This window comes from Dinoponera quadriceps, unplaced genomic scaffold (genome assembly GCF_001313825.1).
Source record: "Dinoponera quadriceps isolate SergipeBrazil2010 unplaced genomic scaffold, ASM131382v1 scaffold696, whole genome shotgun sequence".
Lineage (NCBI taxonomy): Eukaryota > Metazoa > Arthropoda > Insecta > Hymenoptera > Formicidae > Dinoponera > Dinoponera quadriceps.
This window is the reverse complement of record NW_014554799.1, coordinates 882,142-899,705: the sequence shown is the minus strand read 5'-3', so window position 1 is coordinate 899,705 and position 17,564 is coordinate 882,142. Positions and strand designations below refer to the sequence as shown.

The 17,564-nt window shown below is 43.8% G+C and overlaps 2 protein-coding genes across 8 annotated transcripts in view; one reads left to right on the top strand and one right to left on the bottom strand.

The window, feature by feature from the left end:
• LOC106742017 overlaps positions 1-10,495 on the top strand; it is a 139,958-nt gene extending 129,463 nt beyond the window's left edge. For 4 of the 5 annotated variants that reach the window (XM_014614583.1, XM_014614586.1, XM_014614582.1 and 1 more), the window contains 9 exons: positions 1,629-1,834; positions 3,084-3,184; positions 5,101-5,417; positions 5,880-6,251; positions 6,342-6,386; positions 6,448-6,810; positions 6,926-7,139; positions 8,208-8,450; positions 8,894-10,495. In XM_014614583.1, the coding sequence (XP_014470069.1) occupies positions 1,629-1,834; positions 3,084-3,184; positions 5,101-5,417; positions 5,880-6,251; positions 6,342-6,386; positions 6,448-6,810; positions 6,926-7,139; positions 8,208-8,450; positions 8,894-9,033 (2,001 nt within the window). In that variant the 3' untranslated portion in view covers positions 9,034-10,495. The remainder of the gene's footprint in view (positions 1-1,628; positions 1,835-3,083; positions 3,185-5,100; positions 5,418-5,879; positions 6,252-6,341; positions 6,387-6,447; positions 6,811-6,925; positions 7,140-8,207; positions 8,451-8,893) is intronic. The other variant, XM_014614584.1, reaches the window with a different exon arrangement.
• Positions 10,496-13,027: 2,532 nt separating this feature from the next.
• LOC106742019 (upstream stimulatory factor 1-like) lies at positions 13,028-14,375 on the bottom strand. 3 transcript variants are annotated; one of them, XM_014614591.1, is made up of 5 exons: positions 14,230-14,375; positions 13,971-14,124; positions 13,749-13,895; positions 13,508-13,660; positions 13,028-13,391 (listed from the first exon to the last, which is right to left on the bottom strand). In XM_014614591.1, the coding sequence occupies exons 1-5, from the start codon at positions 14,265-14,267 to the stop codon at positions 13,185-13,187; spliced, it is 699 nt and encodes a 232-aa protein (XP_014470077.1). In that variant the 5' UTR covers positions 14,268-14,375; the 3' UTR covers positions 13,028-13,184. The 3 variants fall into 3 exon arrangements, with proteins under 3 accessions (XP_014470077.1, XP_014470074.1, XP_014470075.1); XM_014614588.1 differs by having other exon boundaries at positions 13,749-14,124; XM_014614589.1 differs by having other exon boundaries at positions 13,749-14,119; positions 14,230-14,352.
• Between the last annotated feature and the right edge of the window lie 3,189 nt (positions 14,376-17,564).

Sequence of the window (17,564 nt, the reverse complement as noted above, 5' to 3'; positions counted from 1 at the left end):
TACGCCTGCCAACACGATTTCGACTCCACGCTTTGTCCGGTATAATGACGACGGTTTCACCGTTCGCTTTGAAGTCAGCAACAGAAAGGCCGGTAAACGTTTCCGCGAGAGTTCATTTCATTTTTATCGCAACCCTGTCCTTAATCGATCTCGCGCTGCGCGCGGACGGTCGCGCGCGTGTTATTTTCGAGATCCGCTTCCTCCCGGCGCAGGCGATGACTTACATTAGTCATTAATAGTAACGCGATAATTGCGACAGTTATCGGGACGGTGGTTGTAACTGTTTCCTCCGACACGATAGCGGCATTAGTCACCTTTGTGTACGATTTGACCACGCTCGCGGAGATTCGCCGTTCCGTTCCGCGATAGCCGCTTTTTATATCACCGCGCGCCAGGATACGAGCAGAGGAAACGGGCGCCCCGTCAGTCGATACGCAGCAGTTTGCGCGATCGTGCGCGACTTAACGAGCGGCTTGAACGCGCTCGGACCTCGCGATCGCGTCAGATCGTTTTCGCGCGCGCGATGCGCCGTTAATTCAATCGCTAATTCAATCGCATCCCCGTGCAAATTCGCGCAGAGCAATGTCGGCCACCGACGAAGAGCGGAAAGTGAAGTATCGCAGCCGAGCGACCGTGCTAATACGCGAACACTTACAACCGACGTCCCCTTTCAATCCCGAGATAAGCCGCTTTATTGTTTGTTTTCGCGCCACTGTGTAAGAATCACGCGGAATCCCGCGAAAGTCGCCGACCGGATTCGGCAAGCAATTTCGTCAGGGGGATCCAACGGTCGCTCGGACTAACGAAAATACGTCCCCCGCACCCGTCCGAGTCGAAGTTCCGACGCTACTCTGACGTACCTAAGGATGGCTTGCACCTATTTAGACGGCCTATAAACTGATTAAATCCTACTGACTCTCTAACTTCACTCTTGAACCTTTAATTCTACAGATTGAATCTTAACGCTGCCTTCGGCAACCTATTTCGACGCTAAAACAACCAAAAGGGCAAATTTAAGATATCACCAGAGTATCAAAATAAAGATTACGTTATATTATTAGAATTGAAATTGAACCTATTTTGCCATCTTAGCTCCTATTTTGTAGAATTAAAGGTTTAACGTAGTTTAACCCTTAAATGCATAGTGTTGCAAATTTGCAACATATTTATTTTTCCTCTTTATCGAGATCAAAGGCACACCTAAACGTGGAAGACCAAATTCTTCCTTAGAACGAAATATACAATCCAAAAGGCACAAAGGCAATGCTCAACATATGCCTCAGATTTTTTTTGAATATTTTCCTCATTTTCTGCGACTACCATGAACCTAAAACAAAAATAATTCAGTAATAAAAAACAAATTCATGCATTTAGGGGTTAACGCAGGGCGAAAATCTCGACTCGAGTGATGCGCGCGCCGCTCACGTACGCCTGTACGAGGCGACGCAGGAAGCTTCTCGAAACGGTTCTCTGTTAATTTTCGCGCCGCGAAATATAAATTCGCGCCCGGAAGAAATCGCTTAGCCCGGCGCGTTCAATCGTCGCTGCGTCGCAGTTAATCGACGCGCGGGCGCTCGGCGAATAATCGCGACGGAATCACCTGATCGGGGATTCCCGGACTGTTCCAGGCGGATCTGCAGAGCCGCACGTCGCGACATAATCACGTGCGCCGCACGAACAGCGATCTAGGGGGCCAGAGGCTGCTCCAATGGGACACCAGATCGGGATACGTTCACAATTACCGCAGGATGCTGTCGACCCCGTCGCCGATCAAGACGAGGCCGCCCAGACTCAGCCCGAGGCATTCCTCCCATGATATCGTTACGCTCAGAAGGTGCGTTTAATCACCGCAAATGTGCTTAGTGTCAAGCAACCCTTGTCGCGTACGCCTCATTAACCCATCGCCATCTGCGAGAATCACGGCCTGACGAAGGCTGCAGGGAACTCAAGTAATCGTTAAGTGTTCGAATCGTCGGGCAACGCGTCTCTCGGCGGCTCCGCTTGAAAATCCCCAGCAGTGGGGCGCAGCTTCGACGCACGGACAGAATTCGAAGTGATAAAGTATGCTGAGAAGTGAAGCGGAGCAAGTCCTCCAGCAGAGCGCGGAAGTGGAATCGTATCAACAAATTCGATACGTCCTCTCCTACTTCTGTTCTCAAAGCTGTTTCTTCTCCTTCGCGCACTTCACGAACAAAAGGTTGCAAAATCTCTCGACCGGAGAGGGAAGTTACAAACGGAGAAGATTCTCGGGGATTTTTATCTCGTGTAATTCATCGTATCTTCTCCGTCGTGTATATTTGCGGGTATATTTGCGTATCGCGATTCCTCGCGATATCTCAATTCGCTCGAAGGTGAAATATTTGAAAATATTAAAAAAAGAAAACAACGTTAGACGACTCGAGCGCGCAGCGCTTGCTTGGGTTTCCATAGCCGGGACGAGCTGTAAAAGCTTTCGCCGCGAGTGTGAAAAGCTGTGGCAGTGCTGCAATAAGGAGGCGATAAAAGAAAACGATAGAGAGACATATCGAACGCTTATTAACCGCTCTCTTTTAGCCGCACGGCCGAACTACCTTCTCTGTAGCCTGACGCGCTCGCTACGCTTCTTTATTTTCTCGAATCAGTAACAATTTTTGACTTCCTCCCGACGAACGCGACACTTATATGCTACGAACCAACACATTCCCCCGAAAGAAAAGTGACAAGCTGGGAAAAACTTAAATACTTTGTTCTCGAACCTTTCCAGTAAATCGAGGGAGAATAGTGGTAGGTAGACGGGTATTATAACAAACCACCTTCTCTTAATCTTTCCTCGTAAAAAGTTGATCTGTGCCAAGCCTACGTAACATACGTATACCGTACTTGTGTCGTGTGTTGTATCACTATACATATATACATATCTATATACATATGTTATATACCTATACTATACCTATTGTAATTCGTTGCTGAATGTTGTACCGACGCTTAATACCTCAAGTACACGCTTCTGTTGGTCCTCCGCTCGATGCCGCACGTCGACGCGTAGCGGAAGCGAGCCGGTGTCGAATTAACGGTCTTTCTTTCTCTTTTCCATTGCGCCCCAGTAACGCGAAAGGGAGGAGTTCTCGGACAAATTTGAGACGGTCGCTCAGCCAGCCACTGGGAATCAATCAGCTCTCGCCGCTGATGCGCACCAAAACTGCAGGTGAGGCACCCGCGACAGCACGGTTAAACCTCTCAAGTTCCTAGGATAGTTCTCGAGTTCTGACGTAGAGATCACCGTCCCTCTTGTTTTCCTACCGAGCACGTGTGCAAATCGTTCGCCCCCCCTCCCCTCCCCGCCGCCGCCATTCTGCTCGGAGAACGCGAACCCTCGCGCTAATAGTTGCCTGAAATTGAAAACGATCGTTGCGTTGCTGCAAATATCGTCTTCTTTGTAACTTAACTCGCTCGGCGTTTTATCGTTGCAGAACGCATATTGCACATACCTGTTCTCGATCAGATGTGATGTAATACGAAAGAAAAATCAAGGTAAAAATCGGAAGATAATATTCGAGGCGAAACAACAATCTTTGAATGACCAAAGAGCTGGATATTTCTTGCGAGTGTCCGATAAGGATGTTTCCTTCGATACGATTCGTGACGGTTGAAATCGCCGAGAAAAAAGCGTTAAATAAAGGGGCGAGGCACACGCGCTGGATGGGAAGATTTTACTACAGTAGAAAACCTCCCGATGAACTTCTCTTAGTGCACAGTGTACTCCAGAGACCTTCGGTTTCTCTCTAGACATCGTCCTGAGGAGTATTCCGCATGCAACCCCCGTAAAGAGTCAGCCCTTGTTGAGCATTCTCACATCGTGTTGTCGTCGAATGCACCCTCGTAAGAGAAAACGGAAAGGAATAAAACAAAACGAAAGCAGCGGAAAAGAAACCGAAAGGAAAAGAGACGAAACCGCGAGAGCAAGGCCAGGAACACGTAGAAGTGCCTAAGCAGTAAGGAAATTGACCAACCACAGTCGATTTTTCTTAAACCCTGAGGGGAATAGTCAATTGCGATTGGTCAATTTGCTTACTTCTTACGTCTTACCGCTTACGTTTTTCCATGTGTTCCCGGCCTAAAGAATGGGAAACCCCTCCTTGTAATAATCGTGCTGACTTTCGCCCCTGTAAAAACGTTGCTTCGTGTGAGAACGCTTCTGTTTTGCAAGCCGTAGTAGAAGAGAGAGAGAGAGAGAGAGAGAGAGAGAGAGAGAGAGAGAAAGAGAAAGAGGGAGGCAGACGGAGAACGAGTTTGCCGAAGAACCTCGTAAAAGCGACGGCGTTTTCGCCACCACTTCCGACAGGGAGTTGCAGCCTCCCGAGGGTGCGATCAATCGCGCTCGCGGTTAACTGAATTTTTAGGAGGTACTCCGGCAGACTCTCCGGTTTACCTTCCCGTGGAATCTCATGAAAACTGTTTCCTTCTTTTCCCGATGGCTCACGCCGAAAGCTGCGCACAGTGGACGCGGTATTTGGCCCGGGGGGCGACGCGGCCGGTTGCCGCAATAACTCCCGGAGGGGACGCCAGCGAGCGAAGTGCAGTGAAATGTCGCATACGTCGCGACATTCTCTACACTGTGAATCATTTCTGTGTTACAATCTGCGTCCTGACGAGCTTCGCGTAAACAGGAAAGAAACATAAACGGGAAGAACGATTTCTCTCGAAGAGATCAAACCTTTTCGATCTGTAATATTTACGAAACGACGGAAACAAATCCACGAAGGAGACCTGGCGTTAACTCGGGAAGCGAATCAAGTATTTATCCACCGCGGAAGTCTGGAACGTTTGAAGATTCGTAACCCTTCATTCTCGATATTTCTTGGTTTATTATCAGAAACGTCAGGATTTCGTGTCACTCAAATCACACGTAGCGTGTCCGAGCGGAAGGAATTCGCGGGTATCACCGGAGAACCGGTGGCATGTCTCCGAACGAAACGTCCCCTTCGAAAGTTCGCGTCGAATTGATCTGCGTGTTTTTTTAAGCCACCAAGTTTCGGTTCGAACGACGACCAACCGGCTGTCCGCGCGTCCGTGCTTTATTTTCTCGCGCGTATTACAACAATACGTTCTGCTCCGGAACAGGCGTGAGATTGCCCGGTGGCAACGTGCTGTCCGAGGACGAGCAGGATGGTAGAGCCGGCACATCCGACGACGAGATGATGTCCGACTCCGAATCCTCGGTCGCCTCGTTGACTGACAGGAAGAAGTCGCTCGAGCAGACGATGGACGAAGACGTCGCTATCTTGGCTGAGGCTGTTTGGGACCACGTGGCAATGGAGACGGAGGAGCTGGCTTTTCGCGCCGGGGACGTGATCGACGTCCTCGACACGTTGGACAAGGATTGGTGGTGGGGCAGCTGCAGAGGAATGCACGGATGGTTCCCGGCCGCTTTCGTCAGGGTAGGTACTCGTAAACTCGTTTCGAAAGGGGAGATAAAAAAAGTTCTGCTGATATTCGGCCAACATGGAGTAGGAAGAGCCACTGTGAGCGTGCGCAATGGACGTTATATAATACAGTATATAATACATTATATAACACATGCAATAATAAAGATTGTACTTATTTAATACCCGTTTGATTTCAAGCAATATCACATAGACTTTACGCTATTGATTTTAATTCCCAATTAACTTGCATTACTTTTAACAATTTTACTTTAATAATTTCATTTGAAGTAATTTCAGTCATTATTTGTAATTTTGTTACCTGACTCTGCGCGATGATTACGAATTAATGTTGTAATTCTCTTTTGTTTCTGCCTTTTGTAGTTTTACACTTTTCGGTTATTCCACGGTCTGGTTGCTTTTATTATTTTATATCGCCGTTGAGAACAAATCGACAAAATGCAAATGTGTGCACAGTTACGAGTGAACCAAGAGGAGACGGTGGAAGATTGCCTGGCCGCGATGGCCTCGGGAGTATCCTCGGCCACCCAGCTGAGGAGACGCACGAGCGTGTCCCTCCTGTCGAACGAGCAGGTGAGGACCAGCGTGGTCCGCGAGCTCGTCCAGACCGAGCGCGACTTCGTGAAGGTCCTGCGCGACGTCGCCGAAGGCTACGTCGCGGAATGCCGCAGGCACACGGACATGTTCACCGAGGAGCAGATCGAGACGATCTTCATCAACCTCGAGGAGCTGCTGGACTTCCAGTCCGAGTTCCTGAAGGACCTCGAGGCCTGCATCGATTGGAACGCGCCGCACAAAAGCTGCGTCGGCGAGTGCTTTCTGAATCACGTTAGTGACGTTAACGAGTTTACTTATTTCTCGCCGATGATTACGCGACAATTGACAAATTGATCGATATTGATTGATTTTGGGCCACAGTTCTTTCAGACTAACGAAAAAGGTCGAAGAATCGGAAGTAATTCTGTACGTAACCTCACGCACTTCCGTGAGTATAATATAAAGTAAAGAGGTATTGCCGTTTCAGAGGGCCGGCTTCCGCATGTATTCCGAGTATTGCAACAGCCACCCGATGGCGATGGCGACGCTGCAGGAGCTCTACCAGCACAATCGTTACAGCAAGTTCTTCGAGGCCTGCCGGCTGATGAGGGGTCTCATCGAGATCCCGTTGGACGGATATCTGTTGACGCCCGTGCAACGGATATGTAAATACCCCCTCCAATTGGCGGAGCTGCTGAAGTATACGAAAACGGATCATCCGGATTATCACAAGATCCAAGAGGCGCTGGAGGCGATGCGGGGCGTCGCGGTGCTCATTAACGAGAGGAAGAGGCGGATGGAAAGTTTAGAGAAACTGGCCGCCTGGCAAATGCGCGTGGAAGGCTGGGAGGTGAGTCGCTTGCCGAAAGTGCTTTTGTTAAAATTTCCGCGACTCGGATAGTCTTGATAGAGTCGGACACGGCTTCGTCTAATGGGATCGCTGAAACGCGCTTAATCGGCCGTAGGGTGAGGATCTCATAGAAGTTTCGTCGCAACTGATTTACCAAGGTGAAGCGATGAGAGTGACGACCGGCATGTGGACGAACAACATCATTCTATTCCTCTTCGATCATCAACTGGTCTACTGCAAGAAGGACATTCTCAAGCGCAATACTTACGTCTACAAAGGCCGCATTTATCTCGACACTAGCGAGGTCATCGATGTGCCCGATGGAAAAGGTAATCGACATCGTGCAATAACCACATTGACTTCGATGATTAACTTTGATAATCAGCAGACACGGGAGCGACTCACTTATTTCACTCTTAAGGAAAAACACATGTTTTTCATATTCGACTTGAGCCCTTTTAAAAAAATCCGATCATAAGAAATTATGTTTAATAATTGGCTTCTTTAAAAATAAAACAAAGGATTCAATGAAAATGACCGTTAGAAGCATACCTGTGTTTCCTTTAAATTGGATATTATTGAATATTATTCTTTTGAATATTATTTTTAAGAAGTTGACTAACTAGTTTGTTTTCAACGGAAAGTCCCGTCATTTAATGTCTTTTTTTATTTTTTTAATCTGTTTTTGTTTGACGGAAAAGCTGGGATATTCCAACATCTTGTAAATATATTACAATGTAGCTTAATTGGACTCAAATATTGTTTTTATTTTATTAAATGTGTTTGAAAACACAAAAAATTTAATTTTTTATCAAGCGTTTTATAGAATCTGAATATGAGCTTAAAACGGAATTTAAAATAAATTGGTAATAGGTAACTTTTTGTTCCGAAAATTGTAATTTTGCTTTTTATTCATTTGTATTATAAGACTAGTGTTTTAATCTTTTAGAGGAATGATATAATAGGTAGACAATTTAATTTTTTACGTACAAATTATTTGAAAAAAATGTCATTCATTTCTTTTAAAACTGACTCACTATTTTCTTACTTTTTCAAGAAACTCAGTTTTCTCATTATTTTTTGACAGTCAAACCTCTCCTATGCTTATAATTAATAAAAATTAATAGAAATACAAATAATAAAAGTTACTTAATAGTCACTCAATATCTGGTACAAATAGTAAGAAGAAGTTATCGCCAAAAAAATATTTTCACGGTAAGAGAACGATAACAAATTGGTGCGATAAAAAAGATTCCTAGTTGTATATTGCTGTCATCGTAGCAGGAAACGTTATTAAATAATTAATAAGATACCGTGCTAACGTGATTCGAAATATCAACTGTTATTCGTTTGGTAACAACGGAAAATCAAGCTAACGATCGATTTTCTCACCGTAGATCTTCAATCGGGCGTGACGGTGAGGCATTGTTTGAAGGTGTATAGCTGTGTGCGGGACAAGTGGCTGCTATTCTGTTGCCGCACAGCGGACGAGAAGCGACGGTGGCTGGCGGCAATGGCCGAGGAACGAAGATTGGTGGCTCAGGACAGGAACGACGGATTAGAGTTTCCGGCTGCGGCCAGGCAGCTCGCCAGGCTGGCCGCCAGCAGGCAGCAAAACAGGCCGCCGATTAAACCTCGCAGTATGTTTTTCACGTCTTCGAGTTCGCTTGTCAATAAATTTCCAGTTCATCAAAGAACCCGACCTTAAACCGAGTGAACACCAATTAACAGTAACATAACATCAATGTTATGGTTTCCCATCCAACGATGTAAATGCAATATAACGCGTGTATTATGTAACAGTTACGCTGTTAAGTGGGAAATTATAGCCTCGATATTACGTTACTATTAGTTGGTGTTTATTAGAAAGTCGTTCCGGAGTTACTTTGCTCTCGTATCAACTCCCGTCAATTGATATCAATTATATTTTGATGAAATTCCTCATAATTTAACACTTTCAATTTAATTTTAATTAATTTATATATATTTATATTTTAATAGTATATATTATCATTTACAGATTTTATATATATATTTTAATTTATATATATATATATAACTTTAATAATTGATGCTGTTGTAGATAAAACGTACAAGAGGGAATCGACATACGAGATGCCTACGATGGTCGCGCAGGGCACCACGAACTCGCTGGGACGGAAAGTCGGGACCTGGTTCACGTTCGGTAGCAGCAAGAAGAGCACGCGGCTTCAACCGTCCTGAGACAGGCCTACCTTCGTGCCGTATATTGACTTGTAAAGCTGCGGCTTACGGCGCTGCGTCGTCCTGTCGGAATCTCGGTGCACTTACCGATTACTCCGAACTAACATAGAAACTTGCTCGGGCGGGCGTTCGAGCACTCGAAGAATCAGGGTAAACATTGTTCGCCACGTGCAATTGCAGTCTCGGTCGAGTCGTTTACGCTCAGCGAGTCAGGCGTACCTGTCAAGCTGTAAGCTAGGGTTCCTCGGCACCGGCGACGAACAGCGCACCGTCATATGTACGGCACGAAGGTACTTAGTGTTATTATTTACTCGTTTAGCTGAGTTTGTCCTATCACGTATACCTCTTCTACCTTGGTAGAACAAGCAATCGCTGTCAACCCTGGCAGTCGATCATCGCGTTCCGCCTATATCGAGTAGTAGCCGCGCGGCTTCGAAAGCAGGAGAAGGAACTTCAATGACTCCCCTCCTCATTCACTGCCTCTCGCGCGGAGAAACGCGGACGGACGCTGTCACGTCGTCGTCCGGATTAGCTACCGCGTGCTCAAAGTCGAGACACGAGCTTGGCCGACGAGGAGCACTCGTTACTCGTTTTTGAATCTCCTTCAGGAGCGACTCCCGCTCAGTCCTCGAGCTGTCAGACCTCGATTTTCCGATTCCCGCTCGTCTTCGGGCGCGTCGTTCATCGGCACTGTCGCTTCCGGCGCGACATTACCAGCATCCAGTCCGAAAAATTACCGGAAATGCATTTCGGAGAGAAACGGCGGGATAGGGCCGAGAGGGGTGTAAAATTGATTCTGTAGATAAATTTGTGACGAAGGGCGCGTCGCGTACGAGACTAACTCGTTAAATAATCCAAGAGGATAAATTAAGGGAGTAGAGAGAGAGAGAGAGAGAAAGAGAGAGAGAGAGAGAGAGAGAGAGAGAGAGAGACACTTAGAGAGAAGTAGATAGTAAATGTATAAAGTCAATAGCGGGCTTCTGAAGTACTAAAGAGAAAGTACTAGTCACTCCTTCATCGCGCGGTTTCATAATATATACATATATATATAAACGCCGGGATGAACAATCTCGGCACGTATACACGTATATTGTTAAACGCGCAATCGCTTTTTCCGAGTCGGAGCGTGAGCAGCTGGATGGCACGTTGTTACGGCTGTATGTTTTTTTATCATGATAATCGAAAGACTGACGACCGTTTCCTCTGGAGGAGACCGGTTGTAATCTTGAGAGAGGGAAAGAAAGAGAGAGAGAGAGAGAGAAATCGGACGATCGAGACAGGAGCAGAGACTTGAACATAAACGTCGGAGAGTATTACGTACGTAGATCCGCCTTCGTCGAGGCATCGCTCGGCACATCGCTACGCGTGTGACTTTTGTAAATCAACTTTACGTACCCGCGCGGCGCGGGGGTACAGCGAGAGAACTGATCGTTTTGTAGTACTGCGCGCGTGCAGTTTTCCGCGTGAAAGTGTCAGCAAGTTCGATCACAACACAGCGGCCGGCGGCGCGAGAGATCCTGATTTTACGGTCGCGAACCCCACCGCGGGGCGCTTGTCTCAATTTCGACCGGCCGCCGATTCCGCGCGTACCACCACTTTTCTCTCAACGAAAACGTAGATGTATCTCGTAGACGAAGTCTCCAGCGAGCTATATACGGTAACTCTTACTGCCTAACTAATGTTCGTTACTCCGCATAAAGCATTGTACTCGTAATACTCATAGTAATTTGTAAACGAGATTGCGAACCGGAGGGTTAGGAGGACGAGGAGAAGCGGCGGCTGAGGAGAGAAGGGGTGAGAAAGGGGGATAGAAATTTATGTTTCTATACGGCACAACGCAACAGCGGCAGTATTAATCCATACGCGGATAAAAGAGAAGCGGCTAAACTAAATATGTAAATACTCGCATATCACGCCTCCCTGTCCGATCGCGATACGAAGCGGCGAGTTGCCGGAGAAAAAAAGAAAAGTACGAGGAAAAAGAGAACGGGAGATGGAGGGTAGGTTAAAGAGGGAAATGATAGAGAGGATCTTTCGAGTTTTTCTACTCTTCTACGGAAAGATACGGGAAGATTCGGTAACGAAGTGGAGAGAGAGAGCCGGAAATCAGCAAACGGAAGAATCTCTGCGTTTTTTCGCGCGCGAAAAAAAAAAGGAAGATAAAGAACCCACACACTGTATTGTCTACGCGGTTTTTACTTGGCAAAAAGAGAAAAAAAATGAAAAAAAAAAGAATCGTTCGATCTTGGAGTTTCAGCAAAACTTAACCACGGATCCTGAAAGTTTTCCAACACTGCCAATAAGTTTAAAAAGAAAATAACTCGTCTTCGTTCGTTAGAATTGTTTGACCTGTCTTTTAGTAGAGAAAGAGAAAGGGAGGAGAGGACCGGCATTCCCCGATGCGTACTTTGTTGAAAGCACAGAGCGCGAGGATCACCGTTGGGCACCGTTCGCGTCCGGGGATGCGGGATGCGACCTTGCGTTTTTGTATGACACACCACATACGGGCACAGAAATGGGTATATATTTTCGCTTATTTGCCGACACCGTAATTTACTAATGCGATACGAGGACAATATAATGATAAAAGAATGGATCAAGATTCCTACGAAGTACTGTACAGAGATCATTAGCCTGTTGATGTTTAGACTAGGAGAGACCGCGATCTGTTGCTGGACCCGACTCATTTCAGAGTTATTTTTATAGGAGAGAGACGACTCATTGGTTCTCGAATGTGATTTTCTTATAAGTATTGCTAATTATACACGGACTGCTTTAATGGCCAACGTAAGTATAAGGTAACAGGTATCTCGTTAGGGATAAGTAGCGAGGCTACCCCGGGACTGCAAAGACGGCGCGGAGATTCCCAGGCAACGTCCGTCGGGCGCGTTTGAAGAACATCGGCTCTCTCGCCGGCCGTCTTCGAAAGCGGCCGTCGAAGACTGCCGGATATCCCTCTCGCGCGTCTTGTCCGGGCCGGATGATAAGCACAACCTGCGTAAATGCACAATTAAGCACCGACGACTCTTCGCACTCAGGAGAAACCNTTGCCCCCCCCCCCCCCCCACGTGCGAACGAGTAATCTGAAGCCGCGAAAGTCCGTACCTCGTGCGCTCACGAGCTCCCATTGGCAAGTAAACTACATATCTTACTATATACGCAATCTCGACACAGGCGCCGACTAATTTATACCTCGGTGGTGGATAATAATCTGTCCCCCGGTGGTGAATGTACTCTATCTTCCTCTTGAGAGAGAGAGAAAGAGAGAGAGAGAGAGAGAGAGAGAAAAGGTCGTTACTTTCTGAATCGTCAGGCAGGATCCGCACGGGACACGAGGGAATGCGCTTCGAAGCAATAAGTACTACTAAGCGTTACTGTTGCGATTATTTAAGCTGTTACGTGCGTAACGTTTTTTTACACACACACACACACACACACACACACATGCGTATATATACAGATATACGTATGCACAGCCACAGATGTTTTCCTTGAGATTCGATATCGATAATCGTGTACGTGCACTCTGACGACGTGGAAAACGGAGCTTGTTCTCATCGCTACGGTGACCGAGTTGCCCCACGTTCGAATGACCTAAGAGGAAGAAACGCAGATATCGCATCGCTCTGTTTTCTGTACATACGTAGGCGTATTTTGTAAGTGTAAATACCGTAGGTCCAATCTTGTTAGAGGAAGTAACTTCACTCACCACGTTGTAGCGATTTAAGTGACCCCTACTTGTTAAGCAATGTAATTGACGTTCGCGTACGGTTGATTAACGATTAAAACGGTGTGAAAAGATCGTTTTGTATATTTATATATCTGATTTAATGAGTTCGCGACGAGCTTTCGCGCGGCCGATTGTTCGTGTTAAATAATTATTGTTTATGATGTGTACAGTAGAACGTTACACAATATGATTGCGATTGTTTTCCAGATACGAGTATATACTGAGTTACGCATATATGTAAATAAACATTTTATAACTATTACATCCTGTCCAACTTCTTTTCTCTATCTTTATTTAATGACCTTGATGCTGTGTCGAGTATATTATATAAAAAAAGATATATATATATGTATATATATGATCAATGAAATAGCTTTAATAAAAAGACTTTAATTTATCTAACATTGATCCATGGCACAATTCAAGTGCCAAGTATAAACATGCCGTCCTTCGTCATTTGGGCTTTTAACTTGGAATTTTCATTTCTCAAGTCATTCGCGACTTGTCGGAGATTCTTGGCTTCTTCCGTCAACTGCACATTCTCCTCCAGACTTTGGGTCAGTTTCTCCTTATCCTCTCTTAATTTCACAATGTATTCACAAGCTCGTGCCAATATGCCGCCTTTGCTCTATAAATAAATATCATTACTATAATAAACATTACAGGCATCCTAATAAGAAACAGCACAACCAACTATTGAGACAGACGAGTGGATCCAAAAAGAAAAGCTTGTGAATATCATACTTGTGATTCACCATTCGCCTTCCCATCTCCCTCTCCGTTGGCATTCTGATCACAATCCGGCAGCAGATTTCCTAATTTAGAAATCCAAGTATTGATTTTATCTCTCCTGCGCCTCTCCACCTCATTGTGCGTTACTCTTCGCCTCTCGTCCCTCTAAACATAAATTTGACTCTCTGAACATACAGTGGATGTAAAATATAGCTAATGATGTAAAACGCAACAGAAATATTGAATAATATACCTTCTTTATGCCTGTAATGATACTTTGTGGTCCTTCTATTTGTAACTTGGCTACACGAGGTGCTACTGACCTCGCAGTCTCTGATGCAACAACATCATTACCGTTACTCAGTACATAAAATTGTCCATTTAACGGAGAGGCTAAAACCTGAACGGCATTATTCACAGGAGTTATCGAAACTTGCTCGTTGTTCTCCTCGTTAGCTTCGCTGACATGCATAACCTTGTACGTTACTGTGCTGTCACCTCTGTTTACCGCATACAGGTGATACTGTATATTATCGTCGTCAGCCTCCGCTTCGGCTTCGCAATCAACTATCTCCGCTTCTTCCAAAACAACACCAACGGTTTCATCCCCCATTATATTCTCATCTGCGCTATAACATAAATAAGGTTAAACAATGCTGTCAACGAAACAACACACTCGCAACGTAAGGTGATAAACGTCAAGTTACGGGAGAATCGGCAAGGAATATTCATACCTTTCGTCCATCGTGTCGAAACGATTAATAACTTCCATTTCAATTTACAACAAGCACTTCCACGATCGCTCGAATGTAAATCTTAAGCGTAAACAACACATTATTCTCCGCCAATCGGCTTGAAATTTTTACACATATAAGGTGCTTCTCAGCTGAACTTTCTGCACTGGTGCAAAGAGATGTGCACCAACGCGTCCTATAATCCTTAGGTAGATACAATCAGTGCAAGGATAGTAAACGTTCTATATAGTTTATTTATATCTTAAAATTAGAAAATGATCATCTTCGCGATGTTAACAGAAAGATATACAAACAAATGTTATATATTTATATACATATTAAAGAATCATTTCTTTTTATCACGAAAAATAGACAAATTTAATAGGCTGAAAGTTTCGTAATAATAAAAATTATGAGATGACTCGAAAAGCATTTTACAATTTAAAGACCTCCTGTTTCTGAATACATTTTCCAATATTATGCATAATCATTTCTTATAGTGTTACACGAATATAAATCCAGACCCATCAAATGTCAAAACTTTTTAAGTTTATTGAGTTGCATACACGAACCGCGCATATACGAAAAGTCACCCATATCGAACTTATTTTATTTAAAAATGTGAATTATTCACTTTAATTTGCATTCGCAGAAATAGTACAGTTTTCTTTCATCGAGTTATTCAACGTTAAAAAGCATGCTTTCGGCTTTAATCGCTTGCAGAAGACAAATTAATCAATACATGAGATTCATCACGAAATGAATAGAAAAGCTTAAAGTTCTCTCTTCAAAATGCATCTGTCGTAATTTTTACACACGTAATTTTTCTGTATAAAAACTTAGATGAAAAATGAGATTAGAAATTAAATAATTGCCATTTCTCATTTAACTCGATATATCTTAGCGAAAAGTGACAGCAACATTATGATTTTCGTGCGTCTAAAATCTAGAGACTTTAAGCTGTAAAATATTTTTCGAACCGTCTTATTATCTGAATTTTTACGGAAATTACAGCCCGTTGAATTTGATGTATTTTTCATGATAGAGTAGAAATGCGTCCGATTTATCGTTGAATCGTACGATCTCGATATTTTGGCCAGTATTTATAGTTTGATCTTTTACTTGAAATCGTTTTAAATTCATCTTCAGTTACTGTAAGGGTCGTTTTATTGGTTACAAACTGAAAATAAACTGTCTGAAAATAAGATCTGACTATTGAATAGCTCTAGTCAAGATCGGTGGCGACTCGTAGCGGAGACTTCGAAACTAATTTGCAACATTTTTAGCCAGGACTCCAACCCTATTTAGCGAAGACTCAAACCGATCAGCTTAACGAGTTTTCCGTGACACCGTTAACACGTTGACTGCCACGGAACTTTTCACGATTCTGGTCTAAGAAGCCAATTTGATTTAATCAAGTAATGAAGCGACGAGATAACTCGTAGTTAGCGTCCTGGGCAAGTAAACAACCTACGAGATATCTCGTAGTTGACAGTCAACGTGTTAAATAGCAAGCGATCTAATTCGTAGCTTTCTAGCGGGCTATCTGCTATTATTTCAAAATATTATTTCAAGATACATGTTCGTTATTTTGATTTCGTTTTCCTTATAATTGGCCACTTTTGTACAACCAATGAAAATGATCATACTATAGAAATCTGCGGCAAGAGTCGAACTCTTGTCGTCGATCCCCGCTTAATTTTTACGAGAACGAAGCAAAACGGGAGGGAAAAGTAAAGCGATTCGATATTATTTCAATATATTGAATTTTATTACAAAATGTTTGTATTTAGGCTACAACATGTAATATAATAATTGCGTTTGGTCTAGACCCTTATCAAAAAAAAAAAAGCTAAACTGCACCACGTTTACTATTGTCTTAACGAGCCACTTCGCCAGTTTACGCCTCGAGAAGAGACCCACGAGAGGAAGAGCAGAGAGACAAGAAACACACGTAAATGCTACAAAAGTTGCCATGCACATTATTAAAATTAAAACAGCCCATGCTCGTATCCGCCATCCAGAATCGTACAACGTTTCTGCAGCTGCAACGATTGTTGTTTCGCAAATACATCAGTAACACATTAGAGAGTATACGCAAAATACATATATCTGAAATATCGATAAATAAATCGATCGGACATATTGGAAATTCGAATTGACGCACACATTATTTCCACATATATTCGATCGTATATATTCGAACAATTTCACTAAATGCAGACAGTGTCACGCGTAAAACCTGCGGATTTTTTAAAATCAGAAGAACGTATTCTACATATCGAAACCGGAGCGACAAATGTTTCGTGGTCTGAAGATGCGAACAGCGATTGAAGAATCCAACGTATCAACATGTAAATTGTATAAAAATTATAACGACAAAAATCTTTCTCGGACAAAACTTGGACGATAAGAAAAAAGAGAAGATTCGGATAGACATGTATAAGACAAAAATAATATATATATATGTATATATATATATAATTTAAATAATTTATCAAATTAATCAAATTGATTAACTTTCTAAAAATGATTTCAATCGCTTTTACGACGAATCTGCTAAATATTTTTCGAATCGTTTTTTCCTCGTAGCCACAAAGCACCGGTCGTTCTAGCACCGATGTATCTCCGATATATACGTTTCGTCGAATACGTTTCACCGAATATTCGACTTTCTATACGTGAACGAAACACCTCGTTGCCTTCCTCCATACGAATCACCATCGAAATATGAGATCGCAGGACGCTCCTGCCAATTGCACGCTGAATAGAAAAAGGAGGAAGCAGTAAGCGGTATATTACGACAGAGCTGACTTCCTCGAGGCGCAGCCTGAGGACCGGCGGCTCTAAAGACATGCTGTGTCTAAAGAAGAAGACGATAGTGATTGTACATCGAACTGCGTACAACCGAGATATACGTCGTAATAGGTGTAAAAATAATAAAATTAGTGGTAGTAAACCCCTCTATTACATTATACGGTGTGTAATTTGTAGAGAGTGTGTCTTCATGAGTGTAGGTATGTGCGCACGCGTGTGTGTATGTGTGTGAATGTGTATGTATGTGTGTGTGTTATAACCGTTTAATTCGGTCGTCAAATATTCAACATAGTAAAGGAAATTCTCCCAAGCAAGCTAATCCTAAGATAAATGTAATATCTTTTTTTCGCTTATTCATATAGCTTCTATTTATATTAGGGGGTATGCACGTACGTGATAACTAAACAGATACAATGATTTTTTTTCCTTTCTTCGCGCCGCACACGTGGCCGCTAACGACCGCTCGTTTTAACGCGGCTCTCTCAAAGAGCAGGAGGCTGTCGCGATCATCGATAATA

Excerpts from the sequence above, each read along its gene's own strand:
- LOC106742019 (XM_014614588.1), bottom strand. The coding sequence starts at position 14,267 with ATGGAAGTTATTAATCGTTTCGACACGATGGACGAAAG. Across the intron at positions 14,125-14,229 it reads TTCGACACGATGGACGAAAG|CGCAGATGAGAATATAATGG; the intron begins GTATGAATATTC and ends TTTATGTTATAG. Across the intron at positions 13,392-13,507 it reads AGGCGAATGGTGAATCACAA|AGCAAAGGCGGCATATTGGC; the intron begins GTATGATATTCA and ends ATTTATTTATAG.